Below are 21,473 nucleotides of genomic sequence, written 5' to 3'. Positions count from 1 at the left end.
AAAAACTTTCTCTAGTAGAACACGGCACTTGAGCCCAAAAGATTCTACGAACCCTAATGATGTTACCAGCCGTGAAAAACTGAAATCTTTGATTACAAAGTCAATTTCAACCCTGGACAGAATTGTTTCCTTCACTCTGTATGCATGTTGGGGTTGGGATGGTGCACTTCGAAGAGAAGATGTAGGAGATTGTAAACCGCTCTGAGTCTCTGATTCAGAGAGAAAGATGGGGTATAAATCTGCAGTCTTCTTCTTCTTCTTCCCTGGTTCATCCCGACCCTCAACTAATACTGCTTTCTGCCCCACAGTCTCCCGCATCAATGGGCACCCCAAGCTCGACAGACATCGGGAACACCCACCGGGCTACGACAGTTCGTCGACAATGATGAGCAGCGAATTGGAGTCCAGCAGCTTCATAGACTCGGACGATGACGAAAACACGAGCAGGTACGGAAATACACGCCAGTCGACTCTTAGGTTTTATCCCGCCCTTCATCCATGTTGCTAAGGGCAGCATCTGTGGTTCTTCTGCTGTTGTCCTGTGAGCAGCCCTGTGAGGTAGGTTGGGTCTAAGGTCACCCAGAGAGTTAGGAGATTTTAACTTTCCCTTGATGCCCTGTGGCGCAGAGTGGTCAGCTGCAGTCCAAGCTCTGCTCACGACCTGAGTTCGATCCCGGCGGAAACTGGGTTCAGGGAGCCAGCTGCAGGTTGACTCAGCCTTCCCATCCTTCCGAGGTCGGTAAAACGAGTACCCAGCTTGCTGGGGGTCAAGTGTAGATGACTGGGGAAGGCGATGGCAAGCCACTCCGTAAAAAGGGCTGCCAAGAAAATGTTGTGATCTGACGTCACCCCGTGGGTTGTTAACAACTCTGTGCTTGCACAGCGGACGACTTTTACCTTTACTTTGATGCATCATGTATTGGGGGGGAGGGGCTTGGACTGTGGAGGGAAAGTTGGATATGAGTCCAGTAGCACCTTGGAGAAGAAGTAGTGTTGGATTTGAATATTAGAGCCAGATTGATATAGTGCTGAAGTGTGCGGGCTCTTATCTAGGAGAACCGGGTTTGATTCCCCACTCCTCCACTTGCACCTGCTGAAATGGCCTTGGGTCAGCCATAGCTCTCACAGGAGTTGTCCTTGAAAGGGCAGCTTCTGAGAGAGCTCTCTCAGCCCCAGCCACCTCACAGGGTGTCTGTTGTGGGAGGAGAAGATATAGGAAATTGTAAGCTACTCTGAGTCTCTGATTCAGAGAGAAGGGCAGGGAATAAACCTGCAGTCTTCTTCTTCTACCTCGCCCTTCACTCGGAGTGGCTTTCAATCTCTCCCTTCCTCTTCCTCACAACAGACACCCTGTGAGGTAGGTGGGGCTGAGAGAGCCCTGGGAGAACTGGGACTGACCCCAGGTTGCCCAGTTGGCTGCATGTGGAGGAGTGGGGAATCAAGCCTGGTTCTCCAGATTAGAGTCCACCGCTCTTTGCCACTACACCAAACTGGCTCTTTTGTTTGCAGCCACAAGATTTTCGGGATACGAGCTCCGGAGATGCAGAGCTGCCTTTCTCAGAGGCCAGTTGGAATGGAGCTAGAACGGATTCCGGTCTAGCTGTCCTTCTGCAGACCAACTGGGCTATCCTCTGAAAATGTCTTTGCATGCCCAAAGGCACTCTGGCACCATGCGAGAGCATATCAGAATATGCGCAGGGGTGGCCCACGGTAGCGCTCCAGATTTGTTTTGCCTACAACTCCCATCAATGCCAGCCGGCATGGCCAATGGCTGGGGCTGATGGGAGTTGTAGGCAAAAACATCTGGCGAGCTATCGGTGGCCACCCCTGGAATACAGGATCATGAGGAGCCTGGGTTTCTCCCAGCCTTGTATCCTGAGATCTAAATATGGCTGTTGAATCCAATGGGGTCATTAAGCAGTAAACCAGGCTTTCTTAAGTAGTCAATACCTGTGGCTTGGAAGCAACAGCGAAATTTGCTTATTTATTAACATTATTTATAGCCCATGGGTCTCTCTTGGACTCAAGGCAGATAACACAGAATGAGTCAATATGATCGATGAATGGGACATTCAATACACAAAGCCAGGGCTTTTTTTTTTTTGAGCAGGAACACAGTTCCGGCTGGCTCGGTCTTGGGGTGTGGCCTAATATGCAAATTAGTCCCTGCTGGGCTTTTTCTACAGGGAAACAATGGTGACATCAGGGGCGTTGACCTAATATGCAAATGAGTTCCTGGTGGGCTTTTTCTACGAAAACCCTCAGTGGGAAACAATGATGACATCAAGGGGTGTGGCCTGATATGCAGATGAGTTCCTGCTGGGCTTCTTCTACAAAACATCTACCTGCCACTGGGACTCCACCCTTAACCTTGCAGATGACATCTTGACTCCTCCCACAACCTGGCAGTGGCCATCTTGACCCCACCCACATTCTGGCGGTTGCCATCTTGACTCCGCCCACAACCTGACAGTGGCCATATTCATTGTGCCCACAATGTGGCTATGGTCATTTCCCACAAAGGTGCCATCTTAGGTCTGCCTCTGGCATATAAGGCTCTGCTTGGGTTCAGGACTCTTTGGGGTGGGGTGTGTAGTTTTAAAACGAAAAGCAATCAACGCTTCTTCTTAAGAGACACCCCGGGTTTATCTGGAGCCCTTGCATGGCAATGCCCACCAGCCCACCCCCATTCCCTCTGCCGCATTGGAGGTGAACATATGAACATATGAAGCTGCCTTCTACTGACTCAGACCCTGGGTCCATCAAAGTTAGTATTGTCCACTCGGACTGGCAGCGGCTCTCCAGGGTCTGAGGTTTTTCACGCCTACTTGCCTGGACCCTTTTTAGTTGGAGATGCCGGGGATTGAACCTGGGACCTTCCGCTTACCAAGCAGATGCCCTGCCACTGAGCCACCGCCCCTCCCCTTTGAGACATCTTCCCTCTGCATCTTGAAATCTGCCCTGTCTCTCCTAGGCCTGCCAAGAGAACGCAATATCTTCCTTTCCTCCTCGCCTTCCATTTTAGTAAATAAATGGAATATCTCCATAGCAGCGAGATATGCAGCCGAGCAGGATTAAGAGCAGGCAGGCTGAACCGCTGGAGCCCGCTAGACTCGGCTAAATCCCAGCCTATGTTTTAATAACGCAGGGCCCCCTCCATGTGTGATTCCCCCCCCACCCTTTCAAAAAAAAAATACAAGCCCCTAGAGGCTGCCGATGGGGCCCTCTTGCTTTCTGAGCCGGGGCAGCCCAATCTTGGCATGAAGGAGGAAGTGGCTGGCCAGGGGAAAGAGCTGAGCCGAAAGTGCCAAGGTATGTTGTTTAATATCACAAAGATGATGTTCATAAGCGGATGAGACATTCCGTCGGCGAGGGGGGGGGGGAGGGGAGGGGAATGGAAGGGGCTGGACTTCTTTACCCACAGAGAGAGCACTTGTCCGAGAGAGAGAGAGAAATAACAAAGCTTTTGTCTGGGGCTACAAGCGAAAGCATCAGAGAGCTCCCTTCGAAAGAGCTGGCATTGTGTCCACCTGGCTAGGGAAGGGAAGGAACCTGCTGGAAGCAGCCATGTTGCCTCGTACGAAGAGGTAGAATTCCTCGCGGCTTTGCCATTTGTGAGTACTGTGCCGTTTTTGTGCTCGGGAAGGAACGTTGAAAGCCAGGGAGCGGTGGGCCCAGATGCGTTGCTTCGGCGCTGGGAAAAAAGATAAATTTCTGAAAAATCCACAGGTGCCCAGACTACGTGGGTTTCTGGGCATGTGCAGAGTGGCGGTTCTCCCTGCCAACCAGACTTCCTCCTGCCTGGAATGACAGGGAGGGCTTTCTGGACCAGGCTTCTGCAGCTGCACAGACCTGGTCTTTCTAGGGTTGCCAATCCCCAGGTGGGGGCAGGTGATCCCCTGCTTCAGGGTCATCAGAAACCGGGGGGGGGGGAGAAAAATGTCTGCTGGACGCTCCATTATTCCCTATGGAGACTGTTTCCCATAAGACATAATGGAGAATTGATCCACAGGTGTCTGGGGCTCGGGGGTGGCGCTGTTTTTTTTTTTTTTTTTAGGTAGAGGCACTAAATTTGCAGCATAGCATCCGGTGACTGTCTTCAAAACACCCTCCAAGTTTCAAAAAGATTGGACTGGAGGGTCCAATTCTATGAGCCCCAAAAGAAGGTGCCCCTATCCTTCATTATTTCCAATGGAGGGAAGGCATTTAAAAGGTGTGCGGTCCCTTTAAATGTGATGGCCAGAACTCCCTTTGAAGTTCAGTTATGCTTGTCACAAGCTTGCTCCTGGCTCCACCCCCAATGTCTCCTGGCTCCACCCCCGAAGTCTCCTGGCTCCACCCCCGAAGTCCCCAGATATTTCTTGCATTGGACTCGGCAACGCTAGTGCTACTGCACAGACCTGGTCTTTCGGGTAAGACCTGAATCTTTATGGAACGACTTTCCTGCCTGGCTCTTGTCGTTTTGGTTAACTTTTAAAAGGGTGGACCCTGCTTTTCTTATAGTGGACTTCAGGTTGGCATGTGTTGGAGCGATTCTGTTTTAGGCACAGCGGTGGCTTTGGGGGCTTCAGTTATAGGAGACAAATGGCAGCGCCCTTTGGAAAGGGCGTGTTGCTCAGGGGCAGAGAGCACGTCTGAGGTGTGAAAGGTCTCAAGCTCACTTTATTTTATTTCTTCAATTTATATCCTGCTCTCCCCTGGGTGTTGGAAAAGACCTGAGACGCAGGAGAGCCTCTGCCAGTACAAGAAGACCAATCTGAGCTAGAGGGATGCAGAATTTGACTTGGTGGAAGCATTTTCATGTGTGATTCTAAAAGGAGGAGGTTACTGCTTCTGGGCAGGGTGGTAGTTTGCATGCAGAAGGTCCCAGGTTTAGTCTCTGGTATCTTCAGTTAAAGGATCTTGGGAAACCAGAATTTCTCTGCCTGGAGAGTCACTACTGATCAGAGTAGACAATATTGGGCAAGATGGATCAATGGCATGACTCGGTGGAAGTAAGGCTGCTTCGTACGTTCGGGGCCATACAAACGCTGTGAGAGGATTTGAATCCAGGCTCCTGAACACAGCTTTGTGCACTGAAGGTTGGTTTAGCAAACTCATTTGTTATGAGGACCGGTTATGACATAAATGAGACCTTGTTGGGCCGGGCCATGTGTGTTTTAAGATTAGGTAGATTTAAGATAAGTGGCAGAGATAAATTTTATAAGGGGCACAGACAAACACGATTAAAGATATATATATTTTTAAAAAACTTAAAACATTCTTAAAGCATTAGCATTTGTTGGTCTTAAAGGTGCTTTCTTTGTATTTCTCTCACGGGATCCAGGGAACTGGGCAAAGGAAGCTCTGGCTCTTTCCTTCCTTCCCCAGGGGACCAGAGGGAGGAGACTCAACCAATAGAAGGAAGAGAGGCTTGGCTCAGTAGCTCTGCTGGGCGATTGAGAGAGCCTGGCAAAGCAAGCTGTCCCTCCCCCCCACATCCTTCCCAAGGGAGGAGCCTCAGCCCATGGGAAAAATAAGAGGTTTTGCTCCGTAGCTCCTGTGCAATTGAGCAAGCCTTGCAAAGCAAGCTGAGATGCAGAAGGAAGCAAGAGAGAGGGAAAAGGAAGCAGAGGACAGCCAGTTGCTCAGGGGCCTGATAGGAACCTTCCTGGGGCCTGATTCATCCCCTGGGCCACATGTTTGACACCCCTTATTTAGCAAATTGGCTAAAGCTGAGGTGCGAGTTAGGAATTCCCTGGTTGGAAGTTCACCCCTGCTCTCCCCTCACTCAGAGGTCCTGGGCAAGCCACCCTCTCAGCCTCAACCTCCTCATCAAGAAGAGGCTGCTACCACTGGCCCATCTTACGGGGGGGCAGGTTTGACAAGGTTTATAGAGTTGCCAGCCTCCAGGTAGGACCTGGAGAGCTGGAATTACAACTGATCTCAATGTGACCCAGACCCATTTTCCCTGGAGAAAATGGCTGCTTTAGAGGTTGGACACTATGGCTTTATACTCCACTGAGGTCCCCTCCTCTGCCCAGGCTTTACTCTCAAATCTCCAGGAATTGGCAACCAGAAAGGATTACAAGATGCTAATGCATGCAAACTACCTAAAGCACTCCAAAAGCATTCAGCACAAAGGAGTACTGCGTTGGCTTTTCCAAATGAAGAAGAAGAAGATGGCAGATTTATACCCTGCCCTTCTCTCTGAATCTGAGACTCAGAGCAGTTTACAATCTCCTATATCTTTTCCCCCCGCATCAGACACCCTGTGAGGTGGGTGGGGCTGAGAGGACTCTCTCAGCAGCTGCCCTTTCAAGGACAACTCCTATGAAAGCTGTGGCTGACCCAGGGCCATTCCAGCAGCTGCAAGTGGAGGAGTGGGGAATCAAACCCGGTTCTCTCAGATAAGAGTTCACACACAACCACTATACCAAGCTGGCTCTCTGTTTCCACTGTTCTCATTTGCAGGGCAGGTTTTGGTAATTTAGGATCAGTTTCCCCCTTAAAACGTCTTCGAAAAGGAAATGGAATGGAATGAACTTACATTACACAAGGGTGCGGGGTGGAGAATGAATTCTAGCACATGCAACTTTAGCTCTGACGAGGATACCTTTCAAGCCCGACACTTGATCAGAGAAGAAGTATAAAGTACCTTCGAAGGAGAGGTCAGAAACGAAAAGCCTAGAGAGAGAATGTTAATCTGAGGTCTTGTTCTCATAATTCTCGATTTCATACTTGCATACCTGGAAATGTAATACGGGAACGGGACACAAGGTACTACTGGAAGCAGGCAGATCGCACTGAGATTTCAGCTGCAGCTCCCTGTGTGAATACACAGTTCAGAATTTGTAGCTCTTCTTCCTCACTGGGTGGGGAGAAGACGAAGATATTGGGCTTGTATCCTGCCCTTCGCTCAGAGCAAAGGGCTCACAATTCCCTCGACCTTCCTTCCCCACAGCAAACTCCCTGTGAGGTAAGTGGGGCTGAGAGAGCTCTCCCAGAAGCTGCCCTTTCAAGGACAACTCTTGCAAGAGCTATGGCTGACCCAAGGCCATCCCAGCAGCCGCAAGTGGAGGAGTGGGGAATCAAACCCGGTTCTCCCAGATAAGAGTCTGCGCACTTCACCACGACACCAAACTGAAAAGAGTTCTTGATTTCCTCCTGACCAACGGCAGCTTCTAGAATCTGGTTGCCCAGCCCATCTGTTTCCAAATGGTTAGGGTGGGGGCCAAACGTTGTGAGTGGTGCTCCTTCAAGGTTCAGTTTAGGTGCAGAAAAACAAAAAAGCCGGGGGCAGATTCTGAAGTGGGGAAACGGTTCAGTAGGGAAGGAGTTTACTCCCCCTTGGCCAAAACAGTGACTTCCAGCCCCCCCAAACCACACCCAAATAGGGTTGCCATGACTGCATTGGAAAACACCTGGTGGATCTGGGAGAGGGCGGGGTTGGGAGAGGAGCCTCAGCATGGCACAAGGCCGCAGAGTCCACCCTTCAGAGCTGCCATTTTCTTCAGGGAAGCTGATCTCTGCCAACTGGAGATTGGTTGTAAAAGCAGATCAGCAGGCCCCACCTGGAGGTTGGCAACCCTTCACCGAAATCAGACATTGGCGATTCCAGGATCGCTTCATTCTTGACACCAAATTGGGAAGCTTTTTGGTTGCTCAGATTTAGGGCTGCCTCCCCCCTCCACCTGTTCTCACCTGACAGTGATCAGAGTTTGAGTCCAGCAGCTCTTCCTCAGCTTATGCCCTGAATAAAACTTTCTTGGTCTTCAAGGTGCCACTAGACTCACACTTTGTTCTACTGCAGGGGTGGCCCGTGGTAGCTCTCCAGATATTTTTTTGCCTACAACTCCCATCAGCCCCAGCCATCGGCCATGCTGGCTGGGGCTGATGGGAGTTGTAGGCAAAAAAAACATCTGGAGAACTACCGTTGGCCACCCCTGTTCTACTGCTTCAAACCAACATGCAGGGGTGCAGAGGGCTGTTCTCTCACGTGCAGAAGCCTGTCGTCCCACAGAGTTCTGCCGCGAGTCCTAGAGCGTCCCCCGCACAATGACGTCACTTCTGGGTGGTGTCATCACACCAGGGACGACGTGCAGTGACGTGGCTCTTTGGGGGCAGGGATCCCCTCCACGGCCTGCTCCCTGCCAGCAGGTTGGGGCTCTCCAGACCAGGGGATTCCCCCGCCCTCGGTGGGAGCTTGGCAACCCTGCCAACATGGCTGCCCACCCAGATCTGTCATTGCAGAGATCAGTCTCCCTGGAGAAAAATGCCTGCTTGGAAGAGCAGACTTATGGTACTATAAGAACATATGAGAAGCCATGTTGGATCAGGCCAATGGCCCATCCAGTCCAACACTCTGTGTCACATAAGAACATAATAGAAGCCATATTGGATCAGGCCAATGGCCCATCCAGTCCAACACTCTGTGTCACACAGTGGCCAAATACACACACACACACACACACTGTGGCTAATAGCCACTGATGGACCTCTGCTCCATACTTTTATCCAATCCCGTCTTAAAGCTGGCTATGCCTGTAGCTGCTACCACCTCCTGTGGCAGTGAATTCCACATGTTAATCACCCTTTGGGTGAAGAAGGACTTCCTTTTATCCGTTTTAATCTGACTGCTCAGCAATTTCATTGAATACCCACGAGTTCTTGTATTGTGAGAAAGGGAGAAAAGGACTTCTTTCTCTACTTTCTCCATCCCATGCATTATCTTGTAAACCTCTATCATGTCACTCCACAGTCGACGTTTCTCCAAGCTAAAGAGCCCCAAGCGTTTTAACCTTTCTTCATAGGGAAAGTGTTCCAAACTTTTAATCATTCTAGTTGCCCTTTTCTGAACTTTTTCCAGTGCTATAATATCCTTTTTGAGGTGCGATGACCAGAATTGTACACAGTATTCCAAATGAGACCGCACCATCGATTTATACAGGGGCATTATGATACTGGCTGATTTGTTTTCAATTCCCTTCCTAATAATTCGCAGCATGGCGTTGGCCTTTTTTATTGCAATCGCACACTGTCTTGACATTTTCAGTGAGTTATCTACCACGACCCCAAGATCTCTCTCTTGGTTAATCTCTGCCAGTTCACACCCCATCAACTTGTATTTGTAGCTGGGATTCTTGGCCCCAGTGTGCATTAATTGCACTTGGCCACATTGAACCTCATCTGCCACGTTGACGCCCACTCACCCAGCCTCAACAGATCCCACTGAAGTTCTCCCCCCCCCAAAAAAAAAAAAGTTCGAGGAATTTACTAGCCTGGAGTTGGCAAGCAACTCTACATTCTCAACATTACTCTTGGATAACTTAACAAAGCTACCACTTGCCCCTTTAATACTCAGTCACTTTTAAAGTTCTTTTTCACCCCATCATGTCGCAGTTGATTTATGGTGTCCCCATAATGGTTTTGTTTATTGCGTGTGTGTGTGTGTGTGTGTGCACACCTGGAAGTCATGGTGACTTCTGGTGCCTGACCCCTACTGGGGGCCTGGAGGATATTCAGAGAGGTGGCTGAATAAAGCCTGCCCCTGCATTCCCGACTGCTGGTATTCCAAGCAGGTCTCCCCTCCAAGTACTTGCCCTGCTTAGCTTCCACGATCTGGCAAGATCAGCCTTGCCTGACCTAACCAGGTCAGAGTCCCGTAACGTTTTTCAAGGCAAGAAAACTTCAGAGGTGGTTTGCCGTTGCCTGGCTCCATGTCACAACCCTGGTATTCCTTGGAATCCTAGCCAGAGCCGAACCTGCTTAGCTTCTGAGATGTGGCGAGGTCAGGCTGGCCTTTAAAAGCTACAGCTGGCCATAAAACAGGCCCGTAGCCCGGGGGAAGGGGGCACGGCCCCTCCACCCAACCCCTCCTTCCAACTGTATGGCCCCTCCCGGCGGCACGGCTCTCTCCGCCGCTTTTGTGGGCCCCGCTCTCTCCGCAGCCGTTGCTCTGGTGGCCCCGATCTCCCTGCCACTCTGGCAGCCCTGCCCCCCTCTGCAGGGCCGCCCGCCTCCCTCCCACCGACTGACCGAAGCGCTGGAAAAGCGGCACGGAGGCCGGTTCCTCTCCACTTCCTCCCCAGATCGCCACTTTTCCCGTCGAACAGCTGATCGGTGGGGGGGAGGCGGCTTTGAAAGAGTCTCGCTTTTCTGGCGTGTAGGTGGGGGGGGGAGGCATCTCGGAGGCGGGAGGTGCCGCCAGAGCGCGCGGGGTGTGTGTATGTGGAGATCAGGGCCGCCAGAGCAGCAGCTGCGGAGAGAGCGGTGGGCCCCTTCACCTGGAATTTAATTCCGTGGCCCCCCCTCACCTAAAATTTTCTGGCTACGGGCCCACCATAAAAGCCAAAGAAAGTGATTCTTCCTCCCTTCCCAGGTCATGTAAGGTTGTTAAAGGGAATCGTGACCCAGAAAAGATATAGAACACTACCGGTTTGGGCCACTGCGAAATAAATAAGAATTCTTCCTATTTTAGAAAAAAATCTTTAAACAGAAGCAGTTGTGCCGTCCGTGCCATTTTTTTAAGAGAGGAGAAGCAGCAACGCAAGCGGGGCAGCAGTGCTGCTGATCTGGCCCTGATACCAGACGCTGGCACACCCAAAAGCATAACTCCCCTTCCTGTTTTGGCTGCGTTCGTTAGTTAACGGTTAGCAAGGACTATCGCTAACGACGCCTGTTTTCCGGTAGCTGCACTGTGAATGTTCAGGGTTGAGATCACTGTTTGTCCATTGCATAATTTAAACAGGCTATTGTTCCTCTTCGGCTTTCCTTCCTTCCTGTCCAGATTCTGGACCGATTCTGACCACCTGCCTTTGAAAAATGGGTGATTATAGCTTCTTGCCTTTATGTCAGGAATTGGCACTCTTCTGCCCCCTGTGGTGAGCTAAAGAACTACAGGTGGGAGAGTTCCCAGGGCTGGGAGGTCATTCCACAATGACTCTGCCCAGGGCTTCCCCCCCCCCCCCAGAAAAAGCCCAGCAGAAATCTGTTTGCATATTAGGCCACACCTCCTGGCACCAAGCCAGCCAGAACTGCGTTCTTGTGTGTTCCTGCTCAAAAAAAGCCCGTCTACCTATGAACATAAGAGCATAAGAGAAGCCATGCTGGATCAGGCCAATGGCCCATCCAGTCCAACATTCTGTCACACAGTGGCCAAAAAACCCAGGTGCCATCAGGAGGTCCACCAGTGGTGCCAGGACACTAGAAGCCCTCCCACTGTTGCCCCCCCAAGCACCAAGAATACAGAGAGAATCACTTGCCCCAGACATAAGAACATAAGAGAAGCCATGTTGGATCAGACCAATGGTCCATCCAGTCCAACAAGTTGTGTCACACAGTGGCCAAAAAACCCAGGTGCCATCAGGAGGTCCATCAGTGGGGCCAGGACACTAGAAGCCCTCCCATTCTTGCCCCCCCCCAAGCACCAAGAATACAGAGCATCCCTGCCCCAGACAGAGTGCTCCTTCCATCTATACCTTCTGGCTAACAGCCACTGATGGATCTCTGTTCCATAGAAGAACATAAGAGAAGCCATGTTGGATCAGGCCAATGGCCCATCCAGTCCAACACTCTGTGTCACACAGTGGCCAAACCCCAGGTGCCATCAAGAGGTCCACCAGTGGGGCCAGGACACTAGAAGTCCTCCCACTGCTGCCCCCCACCTCCAAGCACCCAGAAGACAGAGCATCACTGCCCCAGACAGAGAGTTCCAACAATAAGCTGTGGCTAACAGCCACTGAAGGACCTCTGCTTCATATGTTTATCCAGTCCCCTCTGGAAGCTGTCTAGGCTTGTATACCTGGACTGCCTGTCCCCCAAACCTGTTGATTGATAAACCCTTTGGGCTCAGGCTTGGTTTTTTGCCCACTTAGGAAACAACCATAGGAGGGATAGTTTTGCTTGTAGGCTGTTTGGGACCATCCTTTATTGGTTGATGTTGTCATATTCTTGCTGATTTTATTCTAAATTATCGTTGCACCACTGTTGCCCCCTGAGCCCTGCTTGCAGGGAATGGGCAGCCTTATAGAGAAATTTAATAAAAACAAAACAAATAAAAATAATGTGGCTGGTCAGTGTGGGAAACAGGATGCTGGGCAAGACGCCCCCTTGAGCTTTGGGGTTGCCAGGTCCAACTCAAGATATATCTGGGGACTTTGGGGGTGGGGCCAGGAGGTGTTGGGGGCGGAGCCAGCAGCAAGGGTGTGATAAGTACGATTGAACTCCAAAGGGAGTTCTGACCATCGCATTCAAAGGGACCGCACACCATTTAAATGCCTTCTCTTCGTTGGAAATAATGCAAGATAGGGGCACCTTCTTTTGGGGCTCATAGAATTGGACCCCCTGGTCTAACCCTTTTGAAACCTAGAGGGTGTTTTGAGGGGAGGCTATGCTGCAAATTTGGTGCCTTTAATGCAAAATTGCAGCTCATTTCCAGATGACAGAGATCACTTCCCTGGAGAAAACAGATGTTTTGGAGGGCAAACTCCCTGGCATCGTCCCCCATGGAGGGCCCTGTCCTTCCCAGGCTCCGACCCCCAAATCTCCAGGAATTTTGCAAGCTGGATCCGGCAACCCTTTCCCCTGTTCCTCTGCTGGTGGCCTTGGGGGACCCGGCAACCGTACATGCAAGAGAGCTCAGGTGGCTGCAGACGCGCAAAGATGTTCAGGGCGCCGTGCATGTTTGGCTTGTTTTGCAATCAAAAACAGAGTGTAGGTAAAGCTGCCGTAGGGAGTGTTCAAAGGTGACTGAATTCTGGCAAAAGATCTTGAAAAAGGGAGAAGGGAGTATGTAAGGTTAAAGCGGAGCTATCGGGGAAAGTGTTATTTATGGGGATTTGGGGGGACTATAAAATAGATCAATCCTATCAGGATCTATTTAAAGCTATGATTTTAGCCGTTCGGGCAGTTCACTGCGTTTGGCTAGAAAGATGCTACAAAATGGACTGTAGGCAGACGGAATGGATGCTTACTTCCCCGAATGGATCCAGTCGGACTTATCATCGATATTAAAACAGGAAGAAGCTAGGTGAGGATAAGATTGTGGAAATGAAGAAGAGGCGGTCGGAGTATATAAGATGGGTAAAAGTAGGAGGGGCCAACAATGATATATTGGTTAAACTCCAAAAGGTGTGCTCATGGTTACAGATAATAAAATAAGGCAGGGGTGGCCCACAGTAGCTCTCCAGATGTTTTTTGCCCACAACCCATCAGCCCCAGCCAGCATGGCCAATGGCTGGGGCTGATGGGAGTTGTAGGCAAAAAAACATCTGGAGAGCTACCGTTGGCCACCCCTGATATATTGGTTAAACTCCAAAAGGTGTGCTCATGGATACAGATAATAAAATAAGGTATTATTACTGGCCATTTTGTGGGGGGAGGGAATGAAAAGGAAAAAGTGGGGAAAAGAAGCATTTGATGTATTAATATATGTTATAAACACTATGTATATTTTGGGTTATATGGAAGCAGGATTCAAATGTTTTAAATAGAATATATATATATATATATATATATATATATATATATATACACATATATACCGTATTTTTCGCTCCATAAGACGCACCTGAGCATAAGACGCACCTAGTTTTTAGAGCTGTTTGTGTGAATTTAGAGGCATTTGTGTGAATTTTTTGCAGTATTCGCTCCTTAAGACGCACACACTTTTCCCTCCACTTTTTTTGGGGGGGAAAGTGAGTCTTATGGTCTTTTTTGGGGGGGTCTTTTTTGGGGAGTCTTTTTTTTGGGGGGGGAAGTGAGTCTTATGGTGCAAAAAATACGGTATATATATAAAACGGTATATATATATATATATATATATATACGGTATATATATAAAAGAAAAGGTAAAGCTGCCATAGTGTGATGGAGTTCTGAGGCTTGGATCATACAAGCCAAAGAAAGGAGGCAGCAGAAGAGACTGTGCCGTTTTGGAATCTTTGGTGTGGTTAGAATCCATTCCCATTCTAACCACACCAAAGAATGGGGGGGGGAGGGGCAGATTGCTCTTGCTCAGCCTGCCTACCTCGCAGGGTTGTTCAGAGGGTATAATGGGGGAGAAGAGAGCCAGACAGGCTTTTCCAGCTCCTTGGAAGAAAGAAGGCACAGAACAAAGATGTGATAGACACTCTTCTATGTGTGGGTGGACGGCTTTCTTTGTGGCAGGAACTCCTTTGCATATTAGGCCACACACCCCTGATGGAGCCAATCCTCCAAGAGCTCACAGGGCTCTTGGTACAGGGCCTACTGTAAACTCCAGGAGGATTTGGCTACATCGGGGTGTGTGGCCTAATATGCAAAGGAGTTCCTGCTACAAAGAAAGCCCTGGGTGTTGGTGCGTGTAAAACTCCCCCCCGAAAAGAAAACCAGCTCAGCAAGCAGAGAGAAGGGGTGAAACTTTACTAGCTTTCTACCTGGCATGGTCCAGTTTCTGCAAAGAATCTTCCACAGAAGAATCCGTCACCAGTGTTCCCTTTAAGCTGAGCTAAGCTAAGCTATCTCACAGCTTTTTAGCCTCCAGCTCACGCATTTTGGTCTTCGCTCAGGAAAAATGGCCCCAGAGCAAACTGATTTAGCCAGTAGCTCACAGCATTCATGCCAGTAGCTCACAAAGCAGAATCGTTGCTCACAAGACTCCACAGCTTAGAGGGAGCATGGTCCGCCACCTGCCAATTGTGAAGCGGTTTAGCCAGCTGCGGAATTCCAGGGGTGGAATTCTAGCAGGAGCTTCTTTGCATGTTAGGCCACACCTCCCTGATGTAGCCGATCCTCCAAGAGCTTACAAGGCTCTTTTTTATAAGCTCTTGGAGGATTGGCTACATCAGGGGTGTGTGGCCTAATATGCAAAGAAGCCCTTGCTAGAATTCCAAGCTCTTGGGGGATTGGCTACATCAGGGGTGTGTGGCCTAATAGGCAAAGGAGCCCCTGCTAGAATTCCAAGCTCTTGGGGGATTGGCTACATCAGGGGTGTGTGGCCTAATATGCAAAGGAGCCCCTGCTAGAATTCCAAGCTCTTGGGGGATTGGCTACATCAGGGGGGTGCGGCCTACTATGCAAAGGAGCTCCTGCTAGAATTCCAAGCTTTTGGAGGATTGGCTACATCAGGGGGTGTGTGGCCTAATATGCAAAGGAGCCCCTGCTAGAATTCCAAGCTCTTGGAGGATTGGCTACATCAGGGGATGTGTGGCCTAATATGCAAAGGAGCCCTTGCTAGAATTCCAAGCTCTTGGGGGATTGGCTACATCAGGGGGGTGCGGCCTAATATGCAAAGGAGCCCCTGCTAGAATTCCAAGCTCTTGGGGGATTGGCTATATCAGGGGGGTGCGGCCTACTATGCAAAGGAGCTCCTGCTAGAATTCCAAGCTTTTGGAGGATTGGCTACATCAGGGGGTGTGTGGCCTAATATGCAAAGGAGCCCCTGCTAGAATTCCAAGCTCTTGGAGGATTGGCTACATCAGGGGGTGTGTGGCCTAATATGCAAAGGAGCCCCTGCTAGAATTCCAAGCTCTTGGGGGATTGGCTACATCAGGGGTGTGTGGCCTAATATGCAAAGGAGCCCTTGCTAGAATTCCAAGCTCTTGGGGGATTGGCTACATCGGGGTGTGTGGCCTAATATGCAAAGGAGCCCCTGCTAGAATTCCAAGCTCTTGGGGGATTGGCTACATCAGGGGGGTGCGGCCTACTATGCAAAGGAGCTCCTGCTAGAATTCCAAGCTTTTGGAGGATTGGCTACATCAGGGGGGTGTGGCCTAATATGCAAAGGAGCCCCTGCTAGCATTCCAAGCTCTTGGAGGATTGGCTACATCAGGGGGTGTGTGGCCTAATATGCAAAGGAGCCCCTGCTAGAATTCCAAGCTTCTGGAGGATTGGCTACATCAGTGGGTGTGTGGCCTAATATGCAAAAGAGCTCCTGCTAGAATTCCACCCCTGGGTATAGCCCCCTTCTCCCCCCTGTTTTCCTGTCTCATTCTCATGCACAACCGAAGCATCTCTTAGGCTCTGCTCTCCCTTCTCCAGTTCAGCCTGTAGACAGGGTCGACAACCTCGAAGAGGTGTCGGGAGACCTGGGATTACACCTGATCTCCGGGCGACAGAGATCAACTCACCTGGTGACTTTTTAAAAAGAAACATTTGGTCATGTGACGCCCCCACTCCACCCCACCCCCTGACTTGGTACGGGCCAAACACAGGTCTGCCACGTTCAGAATTATGACTCAGGCTAACTGGTTGGATTTCCCTGGGTGTTTTTCTGGGTATCACGATCACTACCACCCTAAAGCCCTGGGAGCGGGCAGACCTTTCTGACCTCTGCTAAATCAGGTTTGATTTACGCCGGGGCCCGGGAGACGGAGGCCGATACTCTCCCTTCAGAAGGAGAAAAAGGCTGTAAATTATTCTCGTTAAACCAAACAGTAATTTCAGGTTGTTAAGACCCCGCTGTCGCCGTTGATCTATGCCAGCCATCCCCTAGAGAGCCGAGGAGAAAGGAAGCTGTGTTCTCTCTCTAATTAAAAGCGGGTCTCGTATTGCAAATTGAGTTTAAAAGCTGGGTCCCTGCCTTGAAAGGGGTCGTCCTTGCTGTGATAGATGAGTGCATCCTCTGCAACCCTGCAGTCCCGTAATCCAGGGGCGGCCCACGGTAGCTCTCCAGATGTTTTTTGCCTACAACTCCCATCAGCCCCAGCCAGCATGGCCAATGACCAATGGCAGGGGATAATGGGAATTGTAGGCAAAAAACATCTGGAGAACTACCGTGGGCCACCCCCCCCCCCCCGGCCACTGTAATCAAACCCTCGAGATGCCAAATGAGTGTCCCCACAGTCTTGATGCTATCCAGTCAGGTTGTCAACTTCCAGGTGGGAGCTGGAGATACCTCGGGATTACAGCTGATCCCCATCCTACAGAGATCTGTTCTGCTGGACACAACGGCTGCTTTGGAGGGTGAGCTGTATGCCCTTATACACAGCTGGGGCCCCAATCCTCCCCAAACCCTGCCCTCGCCAGGCTTTGCCCCCCCCCCCAGGAATTTCCTAATGTGCAGTTGGCAGCCTTGGTCCCACTGCGTGAAATGCGATTACCCAAGTTGTGGGGACACCTATTGGCTAGTGCCCACGACGTTTGCAGGAACGCAGTTCCTCTCCTCCATGCCTCTTTCGTGTTCGTGACTACTTTATCTAAGCTGGTGATGCTCACTTAATGCCCCGGGAGCCACGTGTGGCTCTTTATCGTGGCCTCTGTGACCACTGTTTCAGTGTGGGACCTGCCACATTTTTCAGGAAAGTGGGCAAGGCCATTGCATGGTGGGGTTTGTGGATGTCAGGTGTTTTGCACAGCTGGAGGGACAAGGCCAGGTAAGCTGTGAGCCTTCATGAGCTGTGGGCCTCATTTTCAGGGACTGGAGGTAACAAGGCCTGTCTTCTCCCACACACCCCACTGTCCTCTTCAGCCTCCATGCCCTCATCACACCACCCAGGGAGGCCTTTGCGTTTGGGAAATCCTCCCTCATAAACAGTTCTGGGCAACTTGAGACCTTGCCTTTATTTTTTTTTTATTGAGTTATTTATTTAGGCAATTTCTATTCCGCCCTTTCCCAAAACGGGCTCAGGGCGGATCACAGCATCCTAAAAACGATATAAAACAACAGTTAAAAACCAAATAAATGCAACAAGACAATTCGATAGATCACGTATGTTACAAATAGCAGCTCATTTGGGCACATGTTATATAAACTGTGAGTCTAACACAGTAGATAGAATAGAATTCATTTTACGGCAGAGATGGTACCGTAGCGTAGGGCCAGCCGAAGGAGTAGGACGCCTGCTGCCTCAACCAAAGGCCTGGCGCAATAGCTCCGTCTTGCAGGCCCTATGGAAAAATAACAATTCAGTGAGGGCCCGGATCTCTAAAGGGAGCTTATTCTACCAGGCCGGGGCCAAAGCTAAAAAAAGTCCTGGCCCTAGTAGAGGCAAGTCGGATGTCCTTTGGGCAAGGGACAGTCAGCAGATGTTGCGTACCGGATCATAGCGATCTCCGGGGCTCCTATGGGGAGAGGCGGTCCTGGAGCTATGTCAGTCCCAGGCCGTGTAAGGCTTTAAAAAGTCAGAACTAAAACCTTGAAACGGATCCGGTACTCAATTGGTAGCCGGCGCGGTTGGCGCAGCATTGGCCGGATGTGGGCCCGGCTAGGCGCTGGTATCAGCAGCGGATATGCTGCATTCCACACCAGCTGGAGCTTCCGGATCAGTTTCAAGAGTAAGCCTACACGGAGCGAGTTACAGTAATCCAGCCTGGGAGTGACTGTTGCATGGATCACTGTAGCTAGGTCCTGAGGGGGACCTGCGAGGTCACCGTAAGTCAACTGCGACTTATTTATTTATTTTGGTAAATTTATATTCTGCCCTTTCCCCAAACGGGCTCAGGGCGGATTACATCCAGGTAAAACCAGTCAAACAAAAGCAAAACCAGTGAAACGGAGAGCCAGTTTGGTGTAGCGGTTAAGTGTGCGGACTCTTATCTGGGAGAACCGGGTTTGGTTCCCCACTCCTCCACTTGCACCTGCTGGAATGGCTTTGGGTCAGCCATAGCTAAGGCAGAGGTTGTCCTTGAAAGGGCAGCTGCTGGGAGAGCCCTCTCCAGCCCCACCCAGCTCACAGGGTGTCTGTTGTGGGGGAGGAAGGGAAAGGAGATTGTGAGCCGCTCTTCGGAGTGGAGGGCGGGATATAAATCCAATATCTTCTTCTTCTAAAAAGCAAGACAACACAACACCGTATTATATAACAAAGGTGGGTGGGCTCATAGTGCAGGCTGGAATGTAATCAGCGGCCCAGGTATAATGATTCAGATGACAGATCACTGTGGGGGGGATAACGGATGATGTAGACAATGAGGAGAAGGACGCCCGCTTGCCTCAACCAAACGCCCAGCGGAACAGCTGCGTCTTACAGGCCCTACGGAAAGGTAACAACTCCGGTAGGGCCCGTATCTCCACAGGGAGCTGATTCCACCAGGTTGGGGCCAGGGCCGAAAAGGCATGGCGGATGTCCTTTGGACCAGGGATGGCCAACAGATGTTGGTCGGTAGATCGCAGCAACCTTTGGGGCTCATTGACGGCACGCACACAAAAATGGCAGACCTGGCCCTCCAGGAGCTTTGGGGTCTGGCCCACCGATGTCAGCGGTTGTCCCGCCAAGTGTCCAGTTTGGTAGCTTAAAGAAAGAGTTTGTTCCCCCTGCAGTCATGCTCTGAATGTCTCCTCCTCCCCTCCTCCTCCAGGCTGAGTAGCTCAACGGAGCAAAGCACTTCGTCCCGCCTCATCCGGAAGCACAAACGCCGGCGGAGGAAACAGAAGATGCGCCAGATCGACAGAGTAAGCCTGCTTGGGGCCGGGGCTGTGGGGGGGGGGCAGTAGAAATCAGCGGTATTTACCGTATTTTTCGGACCATAAGACGCACTTCCCCCCCCCCAAAAAAAAAGTGGGGGGGAAAGTGTGTGCGTCTTATGGTCCAAAGGTACGTACCTTGGGGGGGGGGATCCGCTGCCTCTGCCTCCGATCTGCCGCTTCCCCCGCGCCTGCCTGCCTGGCTCCATCTTCTTCAGGCAAGTGCTGGGATCGCTCCACGTGGCCCCACCGCAAACCCAGCGCTTCGCAAGCGCCAGCTGCGGAGGGGGCAGCGTGCTTCCTCCGTGTCTGTCTGCCTGGCTCCACCTCTGATGTTTAAAGCAAGCGCTGGGATCGGAGGGCGGAGGGAGCGATCCCAGCGCTTGCTTTAAGCATCAGAGGTGGAGCCAGGCAGACAGACAAGGAGGAAGCACGCTGCCCCCTCCGCAGCCGGCGCTTGCGAAGCGCTGGGTTTGCGGTGGGGCCACGTGGAGCGATCCCAGCGCTTGCCTGAAGAAGATGGAGCCAGGCAGGCGCGGGGGAAGCGCCAGATCGGAGGCAGAGGCAGCGGATCGCCCCCCAGGAGGAAGGTGCGTCCTATGGTCCGGAGCGCCTTATGGACCGAAAAATACGGTAATTAAAATCTTTGGACGGTTTAAGTAGGTGTCCCTTAATATGAACAAAGCAGCCCATTTTTTTTAAAGATGTATTCTTTAATACAGGCCCTTAGGAGAAGCATGGACAGCTGCCAGCTTAGAAGCAGCGTTCTTCGGCTCTCACGCTGAAATGCCCTCTTCTAATTGGTGGAATGCCTCTTCTAAGATGGTGCTCGCTAAGACTTATGCACACATGTTGGGGGTGGGGGTGGATCTCTTCACAGTGGTCGCATTATTAATCTGCGGACAATTGTACGGCTAGCCGACTAAGATTTCTTTAATCGAGCCCTTATTTAAAAGACGTTGGAAGACAACTGTTTCGAATGAACCGTTTTGGTTGGATTTAGAGAAATGGGGCAGAGGGGGTCTTTCTCTTCCATATTGGACTGGTTTGGTAACTCACTGAAACTTGTTCAAAATGGTTCCCTCCCCGCCCCCCCCCCCTTAATGTGTTCGTACGTTGACACAGAGTGGTAAGGCTGCAGCACTGCAGTCCAAGCCCTCTGTTCACAAGCCTGTTTGAAAACTACAAGGGACAGGGCCTTCTCCATAATGGCCCCTTCCTGGTGGAACCAGCTGCCGGAAGAGGTAAGGGCCCTGCGGGACCTTGCTCAATTCCGCAGGGCCTGTAAGACAGTCCTCTTCCGGCTGGCCCACAACTAACCGGCACTGAACTGAACTTGAACTGAGTGTAGCTGTAAGATCGCTGTATGGTTTAATGTTTATGTATATGACTGTAACAAATGTCTAGATTTTAACTACGTAAATTATGAAATATTAACCTTTTATGTTTAATTTTATATTCTATGCTAGTTTTTTATATGTTAGTTTGTATATGTTGTAAGCCGCCCTGAGCCACCTGGTGGGAAGGGCGGGATATAAATTACAAATAAATAAATAAATCTGAGTTCGACCCCGGCGGAAGCTGGGTTCAAGTAGCCGGCTCGAGGGTGACTCAGCCTTCCGTCCTTCCAAGGTTGGCAAAATGAGTCCCCAGCTTGCCGGGGCGGGTGGGGAAAGTGTAGACGACTGGGGAAGGCAGTGGCAAACCACCCCGTAAAAAAGTCTGTCGTGAAAATGTCGCGATGTGACATCACCCCAGAGTCGGAAACGACTGGTGCTTGCACAGGGGGACTGCCTTGACCTTTGCATTAAACACCAGAGTTCTTAGAACAGATTGCATTTACACAGGGGTCGTTCTGTAGAAAAACAGGCGGTGGAGCTCATCCAGGGATTGTTATGCAGCTGCACCTACTATTCAGTGGACAAGATGGGGAGGAGGAGGAGCCCGGGCCCCTGTGACCTCCTGCTGAATCCCAGGCCTGTGTTTATCATACAGTTTGAACATAAACATTAGCAATGTATACTAGTATCCTTTACGCAAAGAATCTGTTTCAGGCTCAGTGGGAAAGTGCTTGGCCGCTTCCTTCCCCCCTCTCCTGGCACATACTCGCATG

At 50.8% G+C, this 21,473-nt stretch overlaps 1 protein-coding gene across 3 annotated transcripts in view; it reads left to right on the top strand.

Moving 5' to 3' along the window:
* DVL1 (dishevelled segment polarity protein 1) overlaps window positions 1-21,473 on the top strand; it is a 196,933-nt gene that overhangs the window by 148,536 nt on the left and 26,924 nt on the right. For all 3 annotated transcript variants that reach the window (XM_060259153.1, XM_060259151.1, XM_060259152.1), the window contains exons 5-6: window positions 309-447; window positions 19,255-19,348. In XM_060259153.1, the coding sequence (XP_060115136.1) occupies window positions 309-447; window positions 19,255-19,348 (233 nt within the window). The remainder of the gene's footprint in view (window positions 1-308; window positions 448-19,254; window positions 19,349-21,473) is intronic.

The sequence above is a fragment of the Heteronotia binoei genome, chromosome 18 (genome assembly GCF_032191835.1).
Source record: "Heteronotia binoei isolate CCM8104 ecotype False Entrance Well chromosome 18, APGP_CSIRO_Hbin_v1, whole genome shotgun sequence".
NCBI lineage: Eukaryota > Metazoa > Chordata > Lepidosauria > Squamata > Gekkonidae > Heteronotia > Heteronotia binoei.
Note: the sequence above shows the minus strand (reverse complement) of the source record. Positions and strands in the feature narration are given on the sequence as shown.